General features: G+C 40.8%; 1 protein-coding gene across 4 annotated transcripts in view; it reads right to left on the bottom strand.

Moving 5' to 3' along the window:
* bsnb (bassoon (presynaptic cytomatrix protein) b) overlaps nucleotides 1-24,202 on the bottom strand; it is a 78,165-nt gene that overhangs the window by 42,243 nt on the left and 11,720 nt on the right. For all 4 annotated transcript variants that reach the window (XM_019358825.2, XM_025907268.1, XM_025907269.1 and 1 more), the window contains exon 3: nucleotides 9,211-9,999. In XM_019358825.2, coding sequence (XP_019214370.1) covers nucleotides 9,211-9,999 — 789 coding nt within the window. The remainder of the gene's footprint in view (nucleotides 1-9,210; nucleotides 10,000-24,202) is intronic.

The raw sequence follows: 24,202 nt of genomic DNA, 5'->3' as shown, positions 1-24,202 counted from the left end.
GATTAGCAAGGGGTTAAATGTAATATCTGAGCGATCAGTGAGCTTTATCTCTTTCATTTTGTCTCTCAATCTCCCGCTCCCTTTCATTATAGCTCTCCCTCTTCCTGGCTCGGTTTTTGTGTTCCCCTGACATACAACCACACATTCCTGTCCTATAATCTCACATTTGTGTTGCCAGGCTTTTAGTATTTGCAGCCTCTAAGCATAGAGCGCATTCAGCTAACCCCTCCTTCTTTCCTAATGCTAGCATTAGGGAGCAGTCGCATGACTGAGGTGCTGTGGGGAAGAGAGAGCAGGAGCACCAATGAGGCGTGTGAAGTGATGTGTTGAGACGGGAGGGCCCAGTAGCAGAGATGGGAGGACTGCACTGGCCCACCTCTGTGGCTCTGACAGCGAGGATAGACCCAACACTGCCAGACATCCCTGGAGCATAGCTAAAGCTAGTTAGCATAGCCATCAGGCCTTGAAGATGATGAGTTTTGAAGAGGTGATTAAGCCAGTGCCGAGGCCCCTTGTAGGCTTCAAAGCACATTTGCTTACAAGATAGGAGAGAAAGGGCATTTGAAGATAGAACCAGAAGGTCTGAAGGGGTAATTCAAGTTCAGTATGGTCCATGTGCTCCTCATGTAGTTATTCATGAAAAGCACTGATACCACAGCCGGTGCAGGCAGAGCAAGTTACAGGTTGAAGCTGATCTCAAAGACATCTGGAGACAAATTTACGTTTGCAATATGCAGAAATGCAGCAGAATAATGCGGAAACCAAAGCAGTCCCAGTGTCGGCTTCGTGCTAGACATTTTCCTCTTATCTTTTTCTACTTTTTTGTTGCTCTTTTCTTTACAATCGGGCAAAACAATGTTGCCATAAAATGTCAAAAACCTCAAAAAGACTTGAATTCTAAAAGCTGCTCTGGGAGCTTTGCCTCTGGTTGTCTCCATAGATCTGCTGCATACAGAAGTTCAGGGAAAGAGTACGCAACTCTGAGCACAGAGCCTGGTTCCAAACACATAGTTCCCAGGGATGAGAGTGAGTGGCATTTAAGCCTTCAAACCAGCGAGCCATCTGTGCTGGGTGCCACATAATCTCAACAGGAAACAGTCATGGCTGTACACCACATCATCTTCAAGTCATCCACAGCACAGTCATACACACTGAATTTTATCACTGTGTATACTGTACTGATCATAATTCAAGCTAAGAGTGTACCCATTTATTAGAAATGCAGGGTTTATGTGATTAAGAACAGGGTATTTCCCTCTTACAGCCTCTTCAATACGAACATGGTTATCAAACAAAGTAAAAAATGGCATTGTCTCAGTTTAATCACCCAACAAGGCTTACAATTCTCAGATGGCACTTATTTGTGTGGGTGGATCCTTACAATGGTGTGTTGGGGTTAAGCTCTTTACTCAAAGGGGCCACCAAACTCCCTCAACATGGATTAGTAGTATTCCCAACTAGCTACGACCTACCCCAACCCCAAATCCCCACTCAACCCCTTAACATGCACACAGGAACACATTCATCTCTGTGTTTCTTTTTTTTCCTCCGTATCAGCTCCTTTAAGTACTCTCTTATTATGTGCGGAGGTTTAAAAATGCCCGTCCTTCTGTTGTGGCTAAATAAATACAACACAGACTAAATCAAGAGCGCCGAGTACCCATGTTGCAATGTCAACTGCGAGCTATTCAACCAGAAGCAATTGCCAGTTCAATCAATGTGTCAACAGCAAGCAGTTCCCAACTCCTTCGTGTAGACACGAGGAAGAGGAATGCAAAAGGAACGAGGAGATCATTGAAACGCAAAGAGTAGGAGGGTGCGTGCAAAGATCCATCACGAAGTGGAAAATAAGACAAGAGAACAAAACAATCAGAGCATCACAATGAAGAATGACGTGTCAGCAGGACAATTTTACTGTATGTATATGGCAAATCTACCCTAATCTGCATATAGTCACATATGAGAAAGGAATGAAATATCATAAGGTATCATAAGGTACAAGCAAGCATTGAGGTATTTCATAATATATATGTGCTTTTAGCATAAGGGCCATTTTAAGCTGAGGAGAACAGACGAATAAGGTGCAATTTCTGTTTGCTCCGTGTGTAAGCATCCATAAAAGCACACATGTCTGTCTTTGTGGAGCTAGAAAGTACCAGATTCTACTAGCATTTTAAAGTAGTTAAGTAACATAGTTTAGTATATGAAATGTAAAAAATTAGCCTTTGTGTGTACAGTAACTACAAAATAATAATGCTGTTGATGGTTGTCCTTACTAACTCCACATAAAACATAAAACAAATATTTTTCTGTTGTAATTTTCAACAGCCAGCTCACAAATTGAGAAATTAAAACTGTAAATTCAGACCTCGCTGCATGTAGCTGTAATCCCCATTATCGTGTTTCAGTGGCTGCAATTAAGTCATATTCACTCCTACTGGAAACGTGCAGGCGTGAACGACATGTGCAAGATTCATGTGGACCTGAAAATTGTAATTCTTCCTCCAGAACCTATCTGCACTGGGTTATTCTAGGCACGCAGCACTTGCAGTATAAAGGAATATGAGAATATTAAAAGGCAGCGAGCAGCTGATCGAGGCCGGGTGGGTGTCTGAATCTGTGATGGCGTACCATCATCACTTTGGAAGCAGCCAGGCTCAGCATGGCAGGCTTGGATGCCTGATGCCACCAGCCATCTGGCTTTGGATGAGACTCCTAAGGGAGACACAGGCTGGTGCCAACCTTCAGAAAACACTTCCAACATGTTTGAGAATAAGAATGGTGTGTTCGGCTACACTGCCGCTCTGTGTGAAAGCAGCAACTGTGTTCCTGCAGTCCGGTGACACATTCGCAAATACTACATGTTCTACATATGTTCACTGTATGCAGGATGTGTACTCAAGGACACTGGGCTCCTGTGGTGAAAAGCCAGAATACAAGACCAATGATTTGTGTAACTCATATGAATTTCATTAATGCAAAGCTCGCAACACAAGTCGAATCAAGTCTTTTTTATTAAACATATGTAGAATGCAGGTGTCTCACCAATTTCAGGTCATGGGTCATGTACAGCCTAACTGGATCTTTAGTGAACCACAACAGTGCACAAATAAAAATAAAATACTTCCAAACTACATTCTTGAGACATCGATCTACTGTCATTAAATGTGCATTAAAACCATTTCTAATGATTACAATTTATGCTGCTTGGGCTGCTGGTGGGCCAGATCCACTCCTCTGGTGGACTGGATCTGGCCCACAGGTCACATGTCTGACAGCCCTGTTTTAACAGCTAAAACTGTTTCTGCAAGTTCACTTCATGTGTGAGCAGCATAGTTTATTGTATCCTCTGTGGAAGGCGCATAAAAGGCACCAATTTACCATACAGGTATTGCAGTTAACAGACTGCCTTTTCCTCTTTACTGCCTTGCTACAGCTGTGCATATTAAAGAATGAGACTGTAACAGTGTATACTATAGGAGTAAATACTCTAGGACCTGTGCTGGCCATCTGGGGTGTCCTTTCTACTTTAATTTATATTGGAAATGCCCATGTAAGAAAAAAACTGAATTTAGGCAGCTTCTACCAGTTCACAATATAAGGTGATGTAATTCACTTAAGCTTTAGACAAGCTTTACTCTTCTGACCTGAAAAGTCCTAAAATTGGGTACGACAATGGTAACAGGTCATGTGTGTCAGGAAAAATTCTTCTTGTATTCAAAACTTTGTGCACACTCAAAACATATTACACATATGTGTGTTTCGAAATGTGCTCCAGGAATCATCTACATACCAAGTCAAGCCCCTCAAAGACTGACTTTGTTAAAGGTGAATATACAAACATTGGCAGTCACAGTCACAAAAAAATCAAATCTTTAGCATAAAAGATGAACTTTGCTGGACCAAAACTGTTTAATTTTTGTGCTTTCAAAAGGTGGTCAATAGTACAAGTTAATAGCAAATAGGTTATAGCATTACTGGTGATAACGCAAACATGAGTTAGCACTTCATTATTGATTATTTATTATTTGGTTTTGAGCCTTTTCGAAAACAAACCAGCAGAAAAAGCAGAACCAGCCACCTTCTCCTTTCTCCCTCTTGTCTCTCTCTCTGGTTACCAGCCTGTCTGAGGTATCAGCAGTGACACAGGAGAGGATGGGAAGTTGTGCTACTTATTGAGATCCCAACACTGTATACCAGGTATGATATAGTCATAGTGATTATTATGATACGTATTATGTTATTTTAGTTGATATATACTGGGGAAAGGATGTTGTACATGAACCTGCCAGGGAAGAGGAAACAACGAAGACCAAAGAGACAATTCATAGATGACAAGAAGGTCTGACAAAGGAGCATAGTAGGGATAGGGTGAGATGGAAGCATTATCCACTGTGGTACCCCCTAAGGGAAGCAGTTGGGGGGGAAAAGGACTAGTAAATATCATATGTTGATGTCAACAAGTTGATTATTAAATTCTGACTTTATTTCAGCTTTTTATTAATTTTGACAACAGTAACCACTGTGAACTGAAACCAGATCCAAAATAGACCACAGCTGAACTTTACTTTGGTGACACATCACCAGGATGTGTTTACATTGAACACAAGTCTGTCTGATCTACCTCGATACTCTAGAAAATTAGAGTATTAACCAGCAGCCGAAAAGCCACGTTCGTATAAAAGAAGGAACGACTCTTTCATAGAGGAGTGAATATTTGTGTCTAAATGTCCAAATACGTGTCCAGAAACAATAACTAGTTTCAGGACACCCGCATTTATGCATTCTTGTCTCTCAGACACAAATACGCAGACATGCACACATGCATCAACACACACTGACCTTATGTGACATGTGGAATCAAACACAGCTCTCTCACTGCTACACACTGCATGAACTATTTATAATGTTCTCCTTCACTGAATTATTGATGAGCTATGTTTTCTGTTTCTCTACACTTTTCTACAGTTCTGTGAGAAATTTGCTCCTTTTTGACTAAATATCCACTCTGGGCCTCTTTCACATTATAAACAATGGGAACAATTTTAAGCAAACAGGGTTGAATGAGAACACCTAACCAACCATGGGGACGGGGGGAAAAAATAGGCATATGGGGTAAAAACACAATGAAATCATGTTTTTTTTTTGAAAAAGTAATGTTGAAGCGAGAATGCTGTGAAGTCAGAGGTAATTTCTTATGTCAGTCACGCCTCTACCTGTATTTCGAGTCATGAAAGATCTAAAGCATGGCATCCACTCTGCCGTGTCTGCCTCACTAGTAGACTGTGATAGCAGGAGGAGAGACAGAAGCACAGAGTTATTCAGGAGTAAGGACTGAAATCCAGTGTACTGTGAAACAGACTGAGCAGCAGACACTCCAGTGAAAATATTCTATGTTCTATTTACAGCCAAACTCTGGGGAGATGACAATGACACGGGGGTTTGTTTTAATCTCCTTCAGAAGCAATAAAGGGGGAGAAAACGTCCCAAAACAAGGACATCTTATTTACTCAGAGCCACACATGACTTTCAACACTAATTGATGTGAAATATTCCGCAATGTAACAAACAGTTGGCTTCCTCTCACTAATTATCACTGATTCTCACATTCCTCCTCCTCCTCAATCTTTCACCTCTTTCCTTCCTCTCCTCCTCCTCCTCCTCCATTCTTCCACACGTTCTCGCATAGACACTGGCAATCATCGTCTCATCGCAGATTAAAAAGGGGCTCGCTATTTTTTTATATAATGCAGCTCAGCCTAATTCGCTCTGGATGAATTATGCATTGTGTCACTAATAATGTGACGGAAAATATTTTTTTCTTCCTGAATGCTTCCAGCGTTTTCTGATTTCCACAGGCTAGATTTTTTTTTTTCTCCTTGCAAGAGAATATGCCTTTGATAGATGTGACAATCTGTTACCGGAGATGGTTTGGCATGACGTAGGCAAGCGGCTGAAACGAATAATTCAAGAGTTTTATAGTTCCAATGAATTTAGGTAAATTTTCTCTCTGCGTTTCCTCTGTTTGCCAATTTCTAGACACTGTACTTTATTTGTGTTTTCTCTACATGTGTCCCGCTTTCAGTTAATGTAATTATCTTCTGAGCTGTCAACACTGTAGGGACTGTTTATTCTAAGTTCTCTGTACAACTGTAGCAGGAAAAACAGACATCTTCAGATAACTGTATCAGTAAAAACCAACTGCTCCTCTAAAAAATATGATGCAATTAAATAACAATAAAAAAAACAAAAGCACGGAAATATAATTCTGGTAATTATGTTTTTTAACATGCTAATACCAGGCTGAACAATGTTTTACAATCAGACTTGCCTAAATTCTGTGTGGCATGGATTCAACAAGGTAACGGGAACATTGCTTAGAGACTTTGGTCCATGTTGACTTTAGCCATCACAGTTGCTGCAAATTCATCCTGAGTCACTGATACAGTACAAAGCAAGATGGAGCCACGCTTTCATGTTGTTTATGCCAGCGGTCTCCAACCTTTTTTGCGCCACGGACCAGTTAATTTCCAACAATATTTTCATGGACCGGCCTTTAAGGATAAAAACAACAAAATAAAACCATTACCGGTACCAAAAAAAAGAAGATTTATTCATAACCAATGGAAAAGACCCAGGGAAAGCAAGTTAACGATAAAAACGATAAACACCAAAAACCGATGAAAACCCTGAAAACCATAAATTTCACACCTGAGCCTCAACTCTCGCGGCCCGGTACCAAACGACTCACAGACCGGTACCGGTCCGTGGCCCAGGGATTGGGGACCGCTGGTTTATGCAAATTTCTCACGCTACTAGCCAAATGTTAAAGCAGAAGTCGAGGCACATAAGACCAGACAACCTTTTTCCAATCTTCTATTGTCCAGTGTTGATGAGGCTGTGTGAACTGTAACTACAATTTCCTGTTCTTAGCTCAGAGGAGTGACAGCCAGTGAGGTCTTCTTCTGCTGCTTCAAAGTTTGTGTTGTGTGCTCTTCTGCGTACCTTTATTGTAACAAGAGATTATTTGAGTTACCGGTTTCAGGTCAATCTCTGTAAACCCTTGAGTTTGTTGTTTAGGAAAATTCCAGCAGTTCAGCAGTTTCTGAAACATTCAGACCAGCCTGTCAGGCAACAACCACAATGCCACCTTAAAAGTCACTTAAATCAGCTTGCTTCCCCATTTTAATGCTTTTTTAAACTTTTTTAAAGGTCATCTTGACAATATCTACAAGCCTACGTATATTGAGATGCTGCCATGTGATTAGCTGATTAGATATTTGCAATAACAAGCAGTCTTAAGCACAAACACATGTGCCTAATGAAAAACTAGTATAACATAAAAAAACAGCAAACACTATACACAATAAACTATTCATAATTGAGTATTTCCTGTTTAGCTAAAACCTGATAAAGCTGATTTCTTTAAAAAGAAACACAAATCAGCACATGGATAAAATCATAGTGTCGCTGTATGCATAAAAAGTGCATCACATCAATGACTAACTTGCTCAAAATTATTATAGCTAATGAGCAACACTGTCATGACATTGAAAAACTGTGTGGGAAGAGGATATCCAGATCTATCCAACCACCAGCATGTCAAACAGACAATAAATCTAGCATATGACAGTTTCTTCAATGTGGTAAAGGCTGGGAGTCTGTTGGACTCATGCACATAGGGAAGGCAACCTTCTTTAGTTTTGTTACCACTGCTTAGTTTAAACATCTCCATAATGCTGACAATTCTCCTCCATGGCCTACCTTCTATATCAACATGGCTCAAACTTCATGTTGTGCAAAAGTGGTATTTGATGCATCGTATTGAAAGTTTTACAATTACAACACTTCAGCATCCCTAACCCCAACAGCTTTGTTACCACATCCTTGAAAAGAAGAAAGAATGGTTACAACATTGTCGGCGCAAAGAAACAGTAAAGTTTGGAGAGATTAAGAGAGGATGAGAAGGAGGATATCTGTGCCAAACAAGCTGTGGAAATCAAGCTGAGGAACCAAGATTCAAAGTACAAAGCCTCACACCATGTCCAAATGGTTCTCACCCACTCTGGAGCGACCCACCTGCCAGCTCACAAGGAATGACAACAAAACCTGTTCACAGATTTGGAAAGAATGCTGGATTGAGATGCAGGCTTAAGCCTGCAGAGCAGAAACACAACACACCTATTAACTGAGTTCCCCCTAAAAGCAGAGCAACGGCAGTCTGAAAGTTTTTGCAGACTCTGAGCATCTCAGCATCCAAGCATGAAAGGGATGGCTGACAAACAAATTATCTCTCTGTTTCCATAGCAATCTATGAATGGCCTGTGCTACTGCCTGTGACAACCCGATGCCTGTGAAGACAAGACTCGCCCATAAAACGCTAGCGCTCTGCAGCAAGCCTGTTATTACTGCTATCATTCAATTGGACTTGATTTGCATAATTAAACTCTGTTATTGCCTGGCTCTGAATGCTATTGTCAGGTCCTGTTCTTACCAACCAGACTCCCAGCATGACACAGGACTAGGGGGCACTTAAAGAAGAAATATACCCTCAGGTGACCCTGAGATATGACGAATCAATACTAAGATTATCCATTAAATTGAATTTAATAAGCTTCTGTTTCCTGTAGATTGGTCATTTATTTCTGCGTTTCTCCAGGGTAGTCACTGATGAGGTGAGTCACAGCCTGGACTTCACTCTGCTAACCACATGAAAGGCCCTGACGGAGCCGAACGAAGCAGGTCCCGACTGTGAAACAGAGACAGGCAGGAGAAAAAGGAGAAGCTCACAGGCTTATGTAAAATATTGTTTGTGCAAGCTGTGAAAGCTCCAAATATCAATGAAGAAATTTTATCAAGTTAGCTATTTATCATTTGTAATAATGCCTTCATAGCTCTGTGTTAAAGAATGAGAGTGAGAAAAAGTGGGTCATTCTTAAAAATAAAAATACTAAGGAACAAGAGAATCAGAGTCACGGTGATTCTCAAGGATAGAATAAATGCAGCAATTGCTGTCTATTTGACAATCCCTGGAGCCACATGCTGGATTCGTACAAACAGTCATCCTCAGTGAAATAAAGTTGTTCACACCAAGAACACACCAAGATGACCTGGCAACATCAAGCTGATAACAACCATTGTAGCGAATGTGCAACAATTCAGCGTTTTTCACAAAAACATGCCATTTTGTGTTGGAAATCAGAATCTTACCTCGACTATGTGTGGAGTGGGATTGAATCCACACATGTTGCACACTTGGGAGCGGCATTGTGTGCAGGTGTTGTAGTTGGGTTGTTCTGCTGTGTTGCCTATATTGAGATTTGTTTTACAGAGGGGACAAGAGGCTTTGGCCTTAGAGGAGTCCGGGGGAGCATGCTGCTGCTGCTGCTGAGAAGGGGGTCGAGGCCCTTGTTGCGCAGACTGAGGTCCTGAGGGTTTACCTGCCCCAGGTCCTGGACCAGGAGGTCCTCCTGGTTTGGGGGCTGGTTTAGGGGGCTGCTGTTGGGGTTGAGTAGTCTCTGATATCAGAGTGCTTGCTTGATTGAGAAGAGACGCACCAAAGCCAAACAACTTCCCGAAGGTTTGCTCTGGAGGTGGGGGCTGTCGTGAAGGGGAGCTTCCTGCACTGCGTGTCTGGTCCTGGCGGGGGTGCTGGGGTTGGTGGGCGGGTGAGCTACGGGATAAATCAGGCTGGGATGGGGCCTTGGCCATCCCAGGGAGAGGGACTGCCCCTGGAGGGAGCCTTGCCTGCTGCTGACCTGCGCCAGCTGGACCAGTCTGTTTGGTAGGGCCAGGCACTGGATGGGCCTGCAATGGAGGCTGCGTCTGAGGAGGTGTATGTGTCTGAGGTGCGGGCTGAGCTGAAGCGTTAGGTTTAGGGTCTGGATTGGTTGCATGAGAAGGAGAGTGAATCTGTTGCTGACTCTTGGAACGTGGTGTGGTCATATCCATCCCCAGTGCTCTCTGCATTTGACAGTTTAGACATAACCACTCTTGGACCTGAAAAAGACAGAAAAACAAGGCAATAGCAATGAGCTGCAGTATCTTGTTTTCACAATGGGGTACAGTGGATACAAAAATAGAAATTCTTGAATAATCAGTTTCCTCCAACTGCTGAAAGAAGGTTGCATTTTTATCTTGCTGGCTACTGAGTGATTTGGTGCCACAAACTGATAGAAGGAAAAGTCTTGCAGGCAGCCAGAAAAGTCCTGCTGACAATCAAGCCTCTTTCTCCCTTCCTCCTCTACTTCACTATGTCAACATGCTCTCCTAGTAGCAAGTCTAAAACCCCTGAAAAAAGAATGAAAGAATAAGCAGCTGCCTCACAGACCACCATTACCAATTACTCACTAGATTCTCTTCCGTGAACTTTAAAGCCACATAAAAAGTGATTCACTCATCACACATCACTCCGTGGCTGACAGGTTGCTGCTAGTGGGCATTCTGGCTTTCAGTTGTGTTGGTAATTCTCTAATCTACTTACCACCCCCTCATGTGTCAATCAGCAGTATCATTCGCTCCTATTGGTAGTCACTTTAATTTCTCACCCCAAAGTTATGAAAAGTTAAAACTGGAACCAGCCATTTTATTTTGCCTGTTGCTGCAACAATCGGTGCTCTGCCACTCGCTTTCAGCGTGGAAGCTTCTTAACTCCGTTTCACCCACAAAGGCAAACACATGAACGTGCTGTTGTTGACTGCAAAAGCAGACACAACTAAGTCTTCATGTAAGCAAGTGAAAAGCTGAAAATCCACTGCATTCATTTATGACCGTAATGTCAAGACAACAATAGAAACAGAATCACTGGTAGCATCTTGTGCAGCTAAGGTCTGATTTAGGCTTTCACTGGGAATCTTTCTAGTGCCTACGATATATCCTGTAGAAGTGGCCGATGTTGTTGGTATGATTTTTGTTTGTGTGATGCATCGGTGTTTCATACATAATGCTGGCCAATAGAAACCAATAAAATGCTGGGACTTTTTCCCCACTCTTTATAATGGTTGATTCAAGTTTTTCCACTTCTTTGTAAAGTCCCTCACATCCATTCCGATAGTTTCAGCACTCTCTCCAGGAATTTGCCAACTTATCTGTGTCCTTATATTGATGTTATTCCTTATACTGAGATGATGGTTGTTATTCTCTCACTGATATGTTTAAAAACTGCTGTGAAAAATTAGTCGGAAGTGAACAGGATGAGTCCACGGTGTGCCAACCTGACGTGTATTTACATTTTTAGGGAGGCGCACGTCAAGTTACAGCCTATGTTAAGTTCATGGTTCAGAGGGGTTTACACAGAGGCAGTAGGTTACATTCTAGATTTCCCACTGAAGTATAAATCACTAGCAGTGTGGCGAACATTACCATTAGCTTTGTTATAAAGTGACCACCAGAAACTATAAAAGCAAGGACTGGGTGTGAGTAACTGTGTTTTCATGTCATCCACAGTGATTTAGTGAACCATAAACTCCACTAGTCCAATTTCTCTTCACTCTCTAAAGATATCCAAGTAAAATGAACTAAAAACTGAAGAATGCTTGTATGGGTGTGAATGTGAATGAGTGTGTTGATCTGTTTATGTGACAGACTGGGCGCAGTCCTTTATCCAGTGCGTGCTGGGGTAGCCTCCAGCCTGCTCTGAATGGGAAATATTGTGTGTGGAAAATGATTCAACCACAGAATAATTGTGAATGGTGTAAAATATCTCATTGAGGAAGGATTTAAGTATCCCCATGCCTCCGCATAGGCATTTATTGCTACCCATCACTTACCCATAAACAAAATGTGTGTGAAATAAATCTGACAAATGAGATGAACTCTGGAAATCCTCAGTAAATCACAGCTGCCCCTGATTTTATAATCTTCCCTTCCCTTGTCTTTTCTGGGAGTCTCTTTCCTTTTTGCTTTCTCATGATTTCATATTTGCATTACATAACGTGGAGAGCTCCTCATTAAAATCATTCCTCCAATCTCCTCGTGTTTCTCCTGCTGATCTCTTTGCCTCTTGTTTTCATTTCTTGTTCACTTACTGCTTCATACACACACACAAAAAGGTGAAAGCCAGAAAGAGGTGCTAGTGATGGCACATGGCCATAGACTGTAATTGGCATCCTGGTGCTCTGACAGCTGCCACACTATTGTAACTGTCTTGGATTCGTGGTCATTGCATAATACCTTAATGAATTATAAATGAAGGCAGCGAAAGGTTGTCTAAGGGTTGGGGATCGCTTGGAGGTCTGGGCCTCAAAGAACAAGCTGGGAGGGCTGGACTGGGGGTTTTCTTCCTTAGAGCTTAGGGTCGAAAATTGCCTTTCAGACTGTGAATCTGGATTTCATAAAGATTTTAGTTCAACTTCACCCAAGAATTATTTGCACTCTAAGAATTTCTAAAAAAAAGTGTAATGCTAAAAAAAGCCTGCTTAGGGCAGTCTGAAAATGCTTTTAACTAACAGTTTGTCAGCAGAGATGTTCCTGCTCCATTATTCCATAATTTACAATACACTCAGCACTACATGTGGCAGAGTACACATCACTGCTGAGCAGACTTCAGTGTGGATTCAAGAGGAGTTGTCACATTAACCCTCTAAAGCCTGAAACATGAAATAATTTCCAGAAAACATATTTTTTTGAGAATGGAGTGTTTATTGAACCTTCTGACAAGAAAATAACTAAATATCCATTTGCACACATGAGTTTTCATTTAATGGCATTTTTTTCCAAATTATTGCTTAAACGTGCTGTGCAATTTATTTATGTTTTTCAGGTGAAAAAAAATCCCACTGATGATGATGATGATGATGATGATGAAGTCTCAAAAACTTATGTATCAAATATCATACACTAGACAGGGGTTTAACTCACTAACTAGTTTGTGAAGCATTCTGATAAAATATTTATCAACAATGACTCTACAAGTTTCCTTTTTAATAAAACTCTGTACATAAGCTGATCTCAGCATATGATAAATGCAGTAAATGCAAAGATTTCATACTATTTTATGCAGGTCTTGTATTTATTAATGCATTTCTAAAGCCGTCTGATATCTGCCTGCATGTATTACATCAAGATTCAGCAAAATTGTATCATACTACTAGATAAACAGGAGGAAGAAAGACATAATTTAGTCACTTCACAATTTAGCTATGAGTCACTGGACCTCAACTGTAGTATTGCCCCACATATTGTAAAGCAGTGACTCACTATTATGCTGGGATTTCTGGTTGAAGAAGAAGCTCTCTAACTTAAACCCACTCATAACATCCAGTATTGCTGAAGCCTGATCGGACTGAATTCATTTCTCTGCACTTCATTATTCAGTTATAATTATTCACTATTTGAACTGCTGCAAAAAATGAGATATGGGTAGTGATATGACTCACATGTCTCAACGCAGGCAATTTTTTTCTGCCTCCAGAATTCTAGTTTAAATGATGTAGAATTCAGTTTGTCATATTCAACACAAATTGAACTCACCATTAGGTATGATTACAGGTGCAATACAGCACCTACAGTAACTATCCTGATCTAGGCAGAAGTACAGTAGTGCTGAGCTAGACAGCATTTTCTGTAGCTGTAGCACTTGCTAACAGGCAGCTGCTTCCTCTGGGTGGAGAAAAAAAAACAACCAATCGGGGAGATCATGTGTGTTAGACACTTCCTCCGGCTGAGCTGGCTGGTTTCCTGCAGGCCCTATGTGCACATAAATGCCATAAAATCCTATTCTGATCCAACTCTTCTACACAGTCTAGTTTTTTATCTGCCTTTCTGGATCAAATTCTGATTATGCAAAGAGAAGCTTTCAGGCTGTGTTAAAAGTGAAGGAAATTAAAAATCTATTCATCAGTTCACAGATGAAACACTCATCAGAAAACTACCACACATATTATGACAAGCACGACTGTGAGATTGTTAACATGATTTTACAGCACTGCTTTAGTCATCAGGAAGAACTTAGCTCTTCTTTGAATCCCTGCTGCTGCTTTCTGACCACACCTATCTGTTCTGGTCATTGTCAGAGGCATGGGCTTGAAATTTTCAACCAGATGGGGCAGTAATAGACTACATTTCACTCTGCTTAATAGTCATTTCTTAATAACAAGGTAATGCAGTTTTTAATTATATATTTTCTTATTCTTATTGCAAGAAAATCTTCAATGAATCTATCGCAAAAGCTCAAAATTTGACTGTTGACTGCTTTTAAATGTTTAGCAACCACTTCACCTGCTTTACAGTATTTCTTTATCTGTTAAGTCAGTCATTCGATCAGTCAGTCATTCAGTAAGTCCGTGTAGACAGAGTAAGTCACAGGCTCAGCAGCAGCCTACTGCCTGGCTCACTGCCAGTTCCTGGTATAAGGAGCGATCAGGCCACGGTTTTCACTGTCAATCAGGGAAACTGAGACGCTGGGTGCAGAGGTGAATCCTGGGGGCAGTGAAAAAAGCCAACACAGCGCCATCTAACACTGGACACTTTATCTAATCAGAGACTCGTGTAGAAACTCTTATTTCTATGACAATTATTGTCCTTGATATTTTTTTTTCTGAGACACAGTTAGGATAATCATATAAAGCTCACCAAGGGGGGAAAAAACACTCCGGAAAAAACAAAGAAAGCAGCTGTGCGAAGGGCAAGCAGCTATTTATCAATTTCTTCATGTCTCTGCTTGCCTCCGCCTCATCTCTCCATCTCATTCCTTTCTGCGTCCCCCTTGTTATGAGGCAATCATGTGGATCTTTATGAAATCTGATCTGTATCAGCAAAAAAAAAAGAACACACACAAGCTCAAGCACACTGCACACTCCGTCTCCTGCCCTGCCTCTCTATCAGTTCTCTTTTGCAGTCCTCCATCTTTTTCTCCTGCACTTATCTTCATTTCTCCTTGTTATCTGCATCTCTCACATCCCATCACTCCATCTAATTTTCTTCTTCCAGCTTCGTCATCATCTGTGTGTTTATGACGACTCTCTTCAGGGCCAGAAATTCATACCCAGCTAGTTTCAAATGAGGGTAAATTTCAGAAAGCTAACTGCCACACTGCCAGGTAAATGTTTGTACCAAAATAGTCGCGTAACAAAGAACTATGCTGAGAGTGTCTACCTCTCATTTACGAGTGCGTGCTTCTGTCTTCTGCTGTGTTAGAGTCTGACACATATACAGACGTTAGAAGATGTAACACTGCATACATCACACAGGTGCACAAAGTTTCCCTGTTTTTCTTCTTCGTGCGTTTGTTGACAGGTGTGAGACATCATGCCGTCCATCATTCCCCGGGAAAGCTGGATAACGAACGCGCTGAGACACATCCAAACTTCAGCTGACAAAGATGCAGATGGGAAAGCAGCTTTGTCTCAGAGATCACAATACGGTATCACCATGCAGTATGTACAGCAGCTGAGCACTGCAGTTTGGGGATCGGGACACTTGGAATGCAGTGGTTTATCAATTCCTTGCAAATTGGGCCAAAGACATTGAAATTCCTCCCTATGCCTCGCTCCCCCTTTCTCTCTTTCTCTCTGTCAATTTGTCTCCCAGCCTCTGCTAAACTCAAACACAAGCAGCTCTACAAACAACTACACGAGAACAGTCTCAATAAAACACATCTGTTTTACTCCTGAATGTTACCAAGCAGGGAAACAAAGCTAATGAAAATCCTGAGTCATTACTGGGGAATCGCTGTTAAATTTCTTTTCATGCATACTATTCACCTTCTCTCACCAGGTATACTGGTGCAGTGTTAGGCACGGCAGGGAGTCATGGTATTAATAAGTATGTGGGAAAGTAGTGCAGAGTGCATAACATTAAATCGTGATCTACAGTAGAGGAAATCGGCATGATATGATGAACGCTTGTGCACTGCAATGCAATACTGTTCCCTTGCATAAGATTTGTTGCTACCTTTATGAAACTTTTAATAGTCAGTTCCTTTGAGATTTTGCCACAGAGAGATCTAGACTCCACTCTGCAGTACCGTTTGAGTCTACAGTACATCATGTGTCATTATTGTTACTTGAGAGTATTACTGAAAAGCCAAGAGCATTTCGATTTCAATTGTTTCTGTCTGGATGTTTCACACGCAGCCAGAAAATTAGCAAGATTTGCTGCGAGGGAAAAGTTTCTGTGGTCCGATAGGCTATACAAAAAAATGTGCAATAACAGTGCAAAGTACAATCCTGTTTGATGGCAGATTAAATAATCAGTAGAAGGCCTAAAAGGAGTCATTGTTTGCAACACAGAGTGAAAGAATTATACCAAATTGCTGAAAGTGATCTTTCTGTGTGTCCAGTTCTAACAAGGACGCTATCAGGAAAACTGACTAAAGATTCCTGTGCGATTCTTCCATACAGACAAGACTACTGTAAGATGCACTTTAACTGCAGTAAGTTATGGTGTAATAATTAAAACAGTGTCCCAGATTTAGTGTCTGGCAGTTCTCGTTGCAAAATATTTTGGTATATGCAAAATTCAGCATGAAGTGTCTCAGCTGGATTCCTGACCTAGTTCCCACTGTTTGTCCACTTAAAACCAGTCTATGATTACATCCAAAAGCACAGTGTGGAAAAACACCCACCCAAACCCTGATGTAAGTTTCACAGAATAATTATTTAGTTATTTGAACATACGTGTTCACTAAGGAGCTTTTTGTCTCCCTTTATTATGTAATGATTTGCAGTAAATAGGATAAGACGTTTGCAAAGGAAGGACAATTACTCGAAACACTGTATGTTAAAATGTTTATTTTTGTTAAAATTATCTATTTAAAATTATCAGGGTAACATCGAGATGTCCAAATATAACTGTTGGGAAAGACTTACATTATCACACCTTCTAATCCGTGTTCTCCATATAATGGTGTCATGTATGTGCAGTTAGGACCACACGTTTTTGGACAATGACACATTGTTTTGCAATTTAGCCTGTGCACACTGCCACAGTGGATTTTAAATCAGACAATAAAAATGTGACTGAAGTTCAGACTTTAAGTTTTAATTCAAGGGGTTTAACATTTTCAGAGGCTCAAAAGTAACTAGACAAACAAACATAGCAACCAAATGCTGTTTCGTCCCTTGAGACACTCTGCTAGGCCTTAATTGGGTTGAGATCAGGTGACTGACTTGGCCATCGAAGAATATCCCATTTCTTTTTCTTAAGAAACGCTTGGGTTTCTTTTGCGGTATGCTTAGGGTCACTATCCATTTGCACTGTAAAGCGCCGCCCAATCAGTTTTGCAGCATTTGGTTTAATCTGAGCAGAGAGTATAGCACTGTACACTTCAGAGTTCACCCCGCTGCTTCTATCAGCAGTTATATCATCAATAAATACTAGTGCCCTGGTTCCACTGGCAGCCATCCCCACACCATAACATTGCATCATTTTCTCTTCCCATCATTCTGGTACAAGTTAACCTGTGCAAATAATTTTTTCCCTAAACAAAGCAGGCTCTTTTATATGTTTAAAGACTAATTTGGCCTTCTTGTTATCAAATAGCTGGTTGTAAACACTGATTCGGCCCTTTGTTGTAAAACCCTCTGTATTTGCACTCATGAGGGTGCCTCTTGACTGTAAACTTTGGCAATAATACCCCAACTTCTTCAAGAGTGTTCTTGACTTGGTTAGATGCTGTGAAGTTGTTTTTCTTAACCAGAAGCAGAATTCTGCAATCATCCACTTTAGTTTAGTGGCTGTCAATATATAGAGTGGCCTTTCAGGTGTTTTGGTGTTGCCAAAGTGCCCAGTGCATTCAGTCTTTCTAAGAATGTATTGTACACTCCAAGAAGGTCCTGGGTTTGAATCCACTATCTGGCAGGGGATCTTCTGTGTGTCTGCATGTTCTCCCCATCGTGTTTGTGTGGGTTCTCGCCACATACTTCCCATGATGCACTGAGGGTTTCTGTTTCACCCATGTTTTTCACTCACTATGTCTTTATACATCACTCTGCATTTAATCATTAGTTATTATTAATCTCTGGCTCTCTTCCACAGTGTGTCTTCATCTCGTCTTCATCTCCTCACCTCAAACAGTTGAGGAGATGGCCGCCCCTCCCTGAGCCTAGTCCTGCCGGAGGCTGCTTCCTGGTAAAATGGAGTTTTTCCTTTCCAGTGTCGCCAAAGTGCTTGCTCAAAGGGTGCCTTTATTTTACAAGATTGAGTGTCTTGAAGCAATTGTTGTTGTGATTTGGCGTTATATAACTAAAATTTTATTGAATTGAAAATAGCCTATAGGTCCAAATGTGAGTGTGAACGGTCGTCTGTCTCAGTGCGTTAGCCCTGTGACACGCCTGGTAACGTGTCCAGGGTGTATCCTATGTTAGCCTATGGTAGGTAGGATAGGCTCCAGCTCCCACCGACGACCCCAGAATGGATAAGTAGATGGACACTCCCAAACTACCAAATCTCCCTGACAGGTTTATTTCAGATTGTCAGCCTCCTTCACTTGCATTAACATCTCTGTTTAGAGAGCTGCAGTGAACATCTAAAAAGTGCAAGTTCAACACTGGCTAAATGGTTATTTGAATATTGCATAAGTGTATGTATTGTATCATGTAGGTTAGGGTGTCACCAAAAGACATGCACTCAATGTTTTTCTTGAAAAACCTGGAAAAACATTTGTTGACTAGTAGGTAGACTCAGAAATAAATTCATTTCAGAACATGTTTTTTTTTTTTTTGCTCTGATGTTATTTAGCATTTTCAAACTGAAGGAAATTAATCTCTCATCAAAAGAGAGCGAGACACACACAAAGATCAACAGCTTCATGGAAAGAATAATTTAGAAGGATCGAGAGAAAAAAAGATCACATTTACTTAATTGTTTCAAAGAAACTGGAAAAAATAAAGCAAATCTTGAAGAGATTCCCCTAAATGGTATTTTCATACATGATTTATCTCATACTCTAAATCTAACCAAATTACATCTTGATTTCCTACATTAAATTCTTCACAGCTCACCCATGTCAGACAGAAGCAATGCTGTCTTTCACTAAAATGAAACTTTAATAGAGATTCATGAAACATTCTCATTGTGTTCCACTTTGCCAGATCTGAATGTCACTGAATCTCTTGTGCCACATCATCCAGAGTTAGAGGGGGATTAGAAAAGTCTAACGCTAAATATCTGAATTAATTTGAGGGGATTAGGAACCGTCCTCTGCCTCCTCTGGGGTATAATGGACTTATCCTTCACTGATATGACCATATCACTGTATTTACATTTATATAACTAATACAGTACCCACTCAAAACGTGGCCGTTTCGAAAGGCCAACTGCAGCTTGCAGCTTGAGTGAGTGATGAATTCCTTTGTTGACCGAGGAATGAGGCGTGTCAGCAAACACACTGCTGATTCAGGTAGCGTCAAATTATTTATATCGATATTTGACAAAATCTAGATTGTATTTAATGTGTAGGCTAACTTTGCTTTGCAGTTTTCTCTATATTTGCATGTAAATGTGTGTGTATGTGTACTGTGATTATAAACAAAGGCCCTAAATAAGCCAGCGGAACAGAGTTAACACAGACACACATATAACATTACTGTTTTATCAAAAGGACACAAATAAGTATGGTATTAAACAAAAAACACCCCAAGTGAGCTTGTGAAGCAGAACTGCCAAATTAGGCAGGCGCTGCAGAATAATCAGCTAAAAATATACTTTGAGAACCATGAATGCCCACCAATAATGTCCCTGAAAACATACAGCAACATACAGAGAAAACTATTTTTTCTGCAATGCACCAACATATCAGCCAATCCGAATGCCTGTGTCAGCCTTGCTGAGTGTTTATTGGGCAAATAGAATAGCATCTGCTAATGGCAAATGTCATCTCACTAAACACTAAGTGCTAATGTGATGAAAATCTGAAAGACCTTAAAACTTTAAAACAGATCGCTTGTGTTTTATAATAAAGACTTATTTGTTTCCTTGGCACAAATGGGTGGGAATAAATAACAACAAAAGTCATTCCAAAAAAAAACATGCACTACATCGACTGAAGTACCACGCCTCACACCCATGCCCAGAAGCTGCCGGCACAGATTTTGTGCTGATGTTAATGCCAGAGGAGGTTTGGAGCTCTGCAGTTATTGAGTCAGCAGAGTGTTGGTGACTTTTACGCACTATGAGCCTCAACACTCAGCAACCCCGTTCTGTAAACACTGGTTCCTGAACGCTTCCACTGTGCAATAACACCACTCACAGTTGGTTATGAAATATCTAGGAGGTAAAAAAGATCATCATGAAGTGATTTGTTTCAATGGTGGCATCATATTACGGTATCATGCTCGAATACAGCGAGCCCTCTAGACTGACCCATTGTTTCCCAAATGTTTGTAAAGAAAGACTTCATGGCCAGCTGTTTGCTTTTACACACCCATGGCAATGGCACAGTAAACAGCTGAATTCAAAGATTAAGGGGTGTGGCACAATATTTTTGTCCAAATAGTGCAAGCGTTGGCCTCAGCTATGAGTAAAATTAAGAATTTTACTCTGCATCGCCACAATTTCACACATCCTTTCTTCTCCAGCAGTTCTTTCAGTTTGATTCCTTGCATGCTTGTTTATAATTCATTTTTTGGTTAACATTTAGCTCCTGTGCTTAGTTTCAGTTGTAGTTGGTTTGATTTCCTTTTTATTTCTTACTTTCTTTGTTCCCGGTTGTTTTCTTGTATTCTGCGCTCTCAGTCCTCGTTCGGTTTCGATACTTTGTTACAGTTTGTTTTCTATGAGATCTTATTAGTCCTGTTTTGTGAAGTGCTTTATATTCTGTGTTTCTGTTACTCACTTCCTGTTTTACTTTGGTAGTCATTTGTCTCTTGTGCCTTGTATTTACTTCCTTGTGTTGTTTTAATTAGTTTCAGCTGTGTCTCGTCACCCTCCTGTGTCCACTTTCCTTGATTACCTGGCCTCAGTTCTTTGTAGCATCATACTGTGTACCTGCCGTGAGTGCGAGAGAGACAGTACGCCTGTGTGTTTGTGTTACTGCGACTAAATATATAATCCTCTTGTTTTTGTTATGTGTGTGTGGGTGTCTGTGGCACCTGTGTTATTCTTTTGGATTTTGGACCATATTTGCCTGTTTCTGGATTCATCATCAGTTTGTTCAGAAGTCTGCATTCAAGCCGCTCTACACCATATGACAAATTCACTTTCCAAACAGGAAGCAGACTGGTTGAACTCTATTTAAGAAATATAAACAGTCACACATACAGGTAGACTCCTTCTTTTATTCCTTTTAGCTCAGCTAAAAAATCAAGTAGCCCTCAGTTTGAGGAACACCGTGCACTTTCTGAAAGTTTAGAAGTAATCACAAGTTTAAGGTCAAACTGGGATCAATACCATACCTGAAACACTCACAACCCACAAAGCTGCCTTGGAGCACACTTGAAAATTACAGCATGTTTACTTATGACACTATGGACAGCTTGCTCTCCCCGGTTGGTGTCGCTTTAGAAAATTGATTTTCAGCCTTGGGATTAGAACTTTAGAGCATTAAAGTCGATTTAAACAGTCCCATGTCTGACTGAGAAATGTAATGTTTAACTGTAAGCTTGTGTACAAAAGACGTCCAGCTGTGCACCCAGTATATGCTTTCCTGATCAGTTTGTGGTCTCAGTTTCTAGTTTCAAGGGTAATTGAATTTAGCATGCCTTTTAGAGGGATGTTTGTTTTTTTTCTTTTGTCAGACTTATGACTAGCCAAAGAGTATGTAGTGAGCCTCAGTTTTTCAGTCAGGCTTGTCCCTCACTCACTGTGTCCAGTTTCAAAACCAAGATGGCAAAAATCCTCGGTTTGAAGCTTGAAAGTGGGCCTTCACTAACTAACAATGACATTACCACAGTAAGCTTTTATATCTAGTCTGTGGTTTTCAGTACACAGTGTCTACGAGGCCAGTTTTTAACATTGTCTGCTGTTTGGTGCCTAACAGGTGCAGTACAGTGGGCTTCTCTCTTTTTTTTTTATACTGAAAACGTCTGCCTGTTTCATCTGATTACTGAAGCTTTTTGTCTGATCTTGATTGGAAACATTTTATTGTAGAGTCCAAATCGATATTACTGCTTTTGGTTTGGTTTCTAAATCTATCTACTGCAACTGTAAACTGTGGCCACCTACCTGCTATATTTTAAACTCGAATGAGGAGATAGAGTGCTTCTGTGTGGGCGCATTTGTTAAAACTGCTCTTTCAGCTTGTGGGATTGTTGATAAAAAAAGAAAGAGAAGAACCTCCAAGGCATTTCTGAAACAAAGACTTTAAAGAGTCATTGTTTCATGACTTGTTTGAAGAATGTTTCAGCTCCATCTCAGGGGTGTGTCTTCATCATGAAGAAGCGCACCAAACTGTATGAAGAAAAAATGTAGTTTTCAAAAGCATCTTAGCATTGTTTTCTGATTTGTTTCTCCATTTTGTTGTTGTTGGGGTATTTTTTCTCCCTACGCTGAATTTATGCAGAGATAGATAGTGTCAGTACGAACACTCTGGCTATTATGGTTAATTTATGATTATGCTTTTTTTTCCCTCCCGTTCTGTCTCCTCCTGCTACAGCACAGCTTTTTCAACCAGCTCTGTCTCTCTCTCCCTCTCCCTCCTTTCAGCTGTGGCTTCTCGGGACCAGGCCACCGTTGCAGACAGAAGGAGGGTAGGGTCTATAAATAGAAATTGGACCAATTATGAAGCAGATGTTCCCCTGTATGGTGGTGGGAGAACACTGTCAGGGGAGAATGTCTGTGGTATTCTCAGTATCTCTCTCACTGCTCTTGTTCTTTGTTGTTCTAAGCCTGCCTTTAGACTGTCTCATTTCTTGCCTTTCTGGCTTTCTCGTTTTCTCATTTCGGTGCTATCTACGTCACATCACATGTAAGTCTTAGTTCACGTGCACGATAGCTGGCATGTCTGAATTCGTAGCTAGCACGTCTAAATAAAACTTGTCTTCTCAGCTTGACTGACAGCCACGTAACAGATGCGGTCTGTGACATCCATTTGTCGCTCGCTGTTTACATCCAAATTGCATTACCATCTAGAGGTAGTTTAACACAGCTCTGACGTGCATTGCAACAATTATCTTCACCCCTAAGAGTGAAGAGAGATTCTCTTTACAAGATAATGTGGCTTCTTAAAAGAAAATCCAGGCTAGCCCCGCTATTTGAGTCTGTGCTCAAAAATCCAAACATGAAATCATCCACAGCTATCAAGACTTTAATCGCCACTGCCATCTTTCTGTGATTCAATGGGAAATCCTCTTCAATGACAGATTTTTCCTCATATTATCCTGATAATCTGGGGGACTTCAATGGGTGTCTGTAAACTATTTGCAAACACACATCTCTTGCACAAGAAGTGATCCATGACTAATAGTGTGTTGTCATCACAGGACTAATCCTGAAACTACAACGAATGAGAAAATTCTTCAGATAATTTTTCACACAAAACACCAAATGTTCAAATGAAAACAAGATTATAATCTTAGAAAATCCCAAAACCTTGTTATTATACAGGACAGACTATTCCTAGGATGTAAGTTTATATACAAATATTTAACTATTAAGAATCAAGAGAATCCCTGTGTGGATTTTGACACAGCCTTGCCATGGCTATCCTTTCTCTGGGCCAGTTCCCATCACTGTAATCGTAATTCCTGTCATCGTCATCTTCTGCATTATCATCACCTTGGTTGTCATCAGTTTCCCTGATGAGTGATAAGGCTGTTTTAGATATGTTGCAGTGAGGCTGAAGCCAAATCCATCCTAAGTAGGTTAAGGGGGTAAATCTTCAGGTCTCCAGAGGCTGGACATTTTCCCTCCCTGTTTCTCTCTCTCTCTCTGTCAGGATCTGACAAGCACACCAAGCCTGAGCTGAAAAGCACCCACCTCCGCTGTTCTCTTTACTGCCATGCTCTCCTTCACTCCCTGCCATGATCTATTCTTTACTGTCTGTTTCCACTTTGGTCCACGCTTTTTTCTTTCTCATCTTTCCATTTCCCACTGCTTTCTTCTTCCAAATTTTGCAGTCTCCTCTCTTATGCACCCGATGCATACATGTCATCAAGCTTACACACACCCGTTGGGCAGTACATTAACATGCACACATTTATCGTTCGAAAAACCTAAACATTATATTCTGCATCCTAATATTTACTCAGCCTACGGTCGCTCTGATAGCCTGTAGGCCAGCGTAACTGACATTGCATCTTGGCTTCAATTTGCAACATGACTCAGT

This window comes from Oreochromis niloticus, linkage group LG5 (genome assembly GCF_001858045.2).
Source record: "Oreochromis niloticus isolate F11D_XX linkage group LG5, O_niloticus_UMD_NMBU, whole genome shotgun sequence".
Taxonomy (NCBI): Eukaryota; Metazoa; Chordata; class Actinopteri; order Cichliformes; family Cichlidae; genus Oreochromis; species Oreochromis niloticus.
Note: the sequence above shows the minus strand (reverse complement) of the source record. Positions and strands in the feature narration are given on the sequence as shown.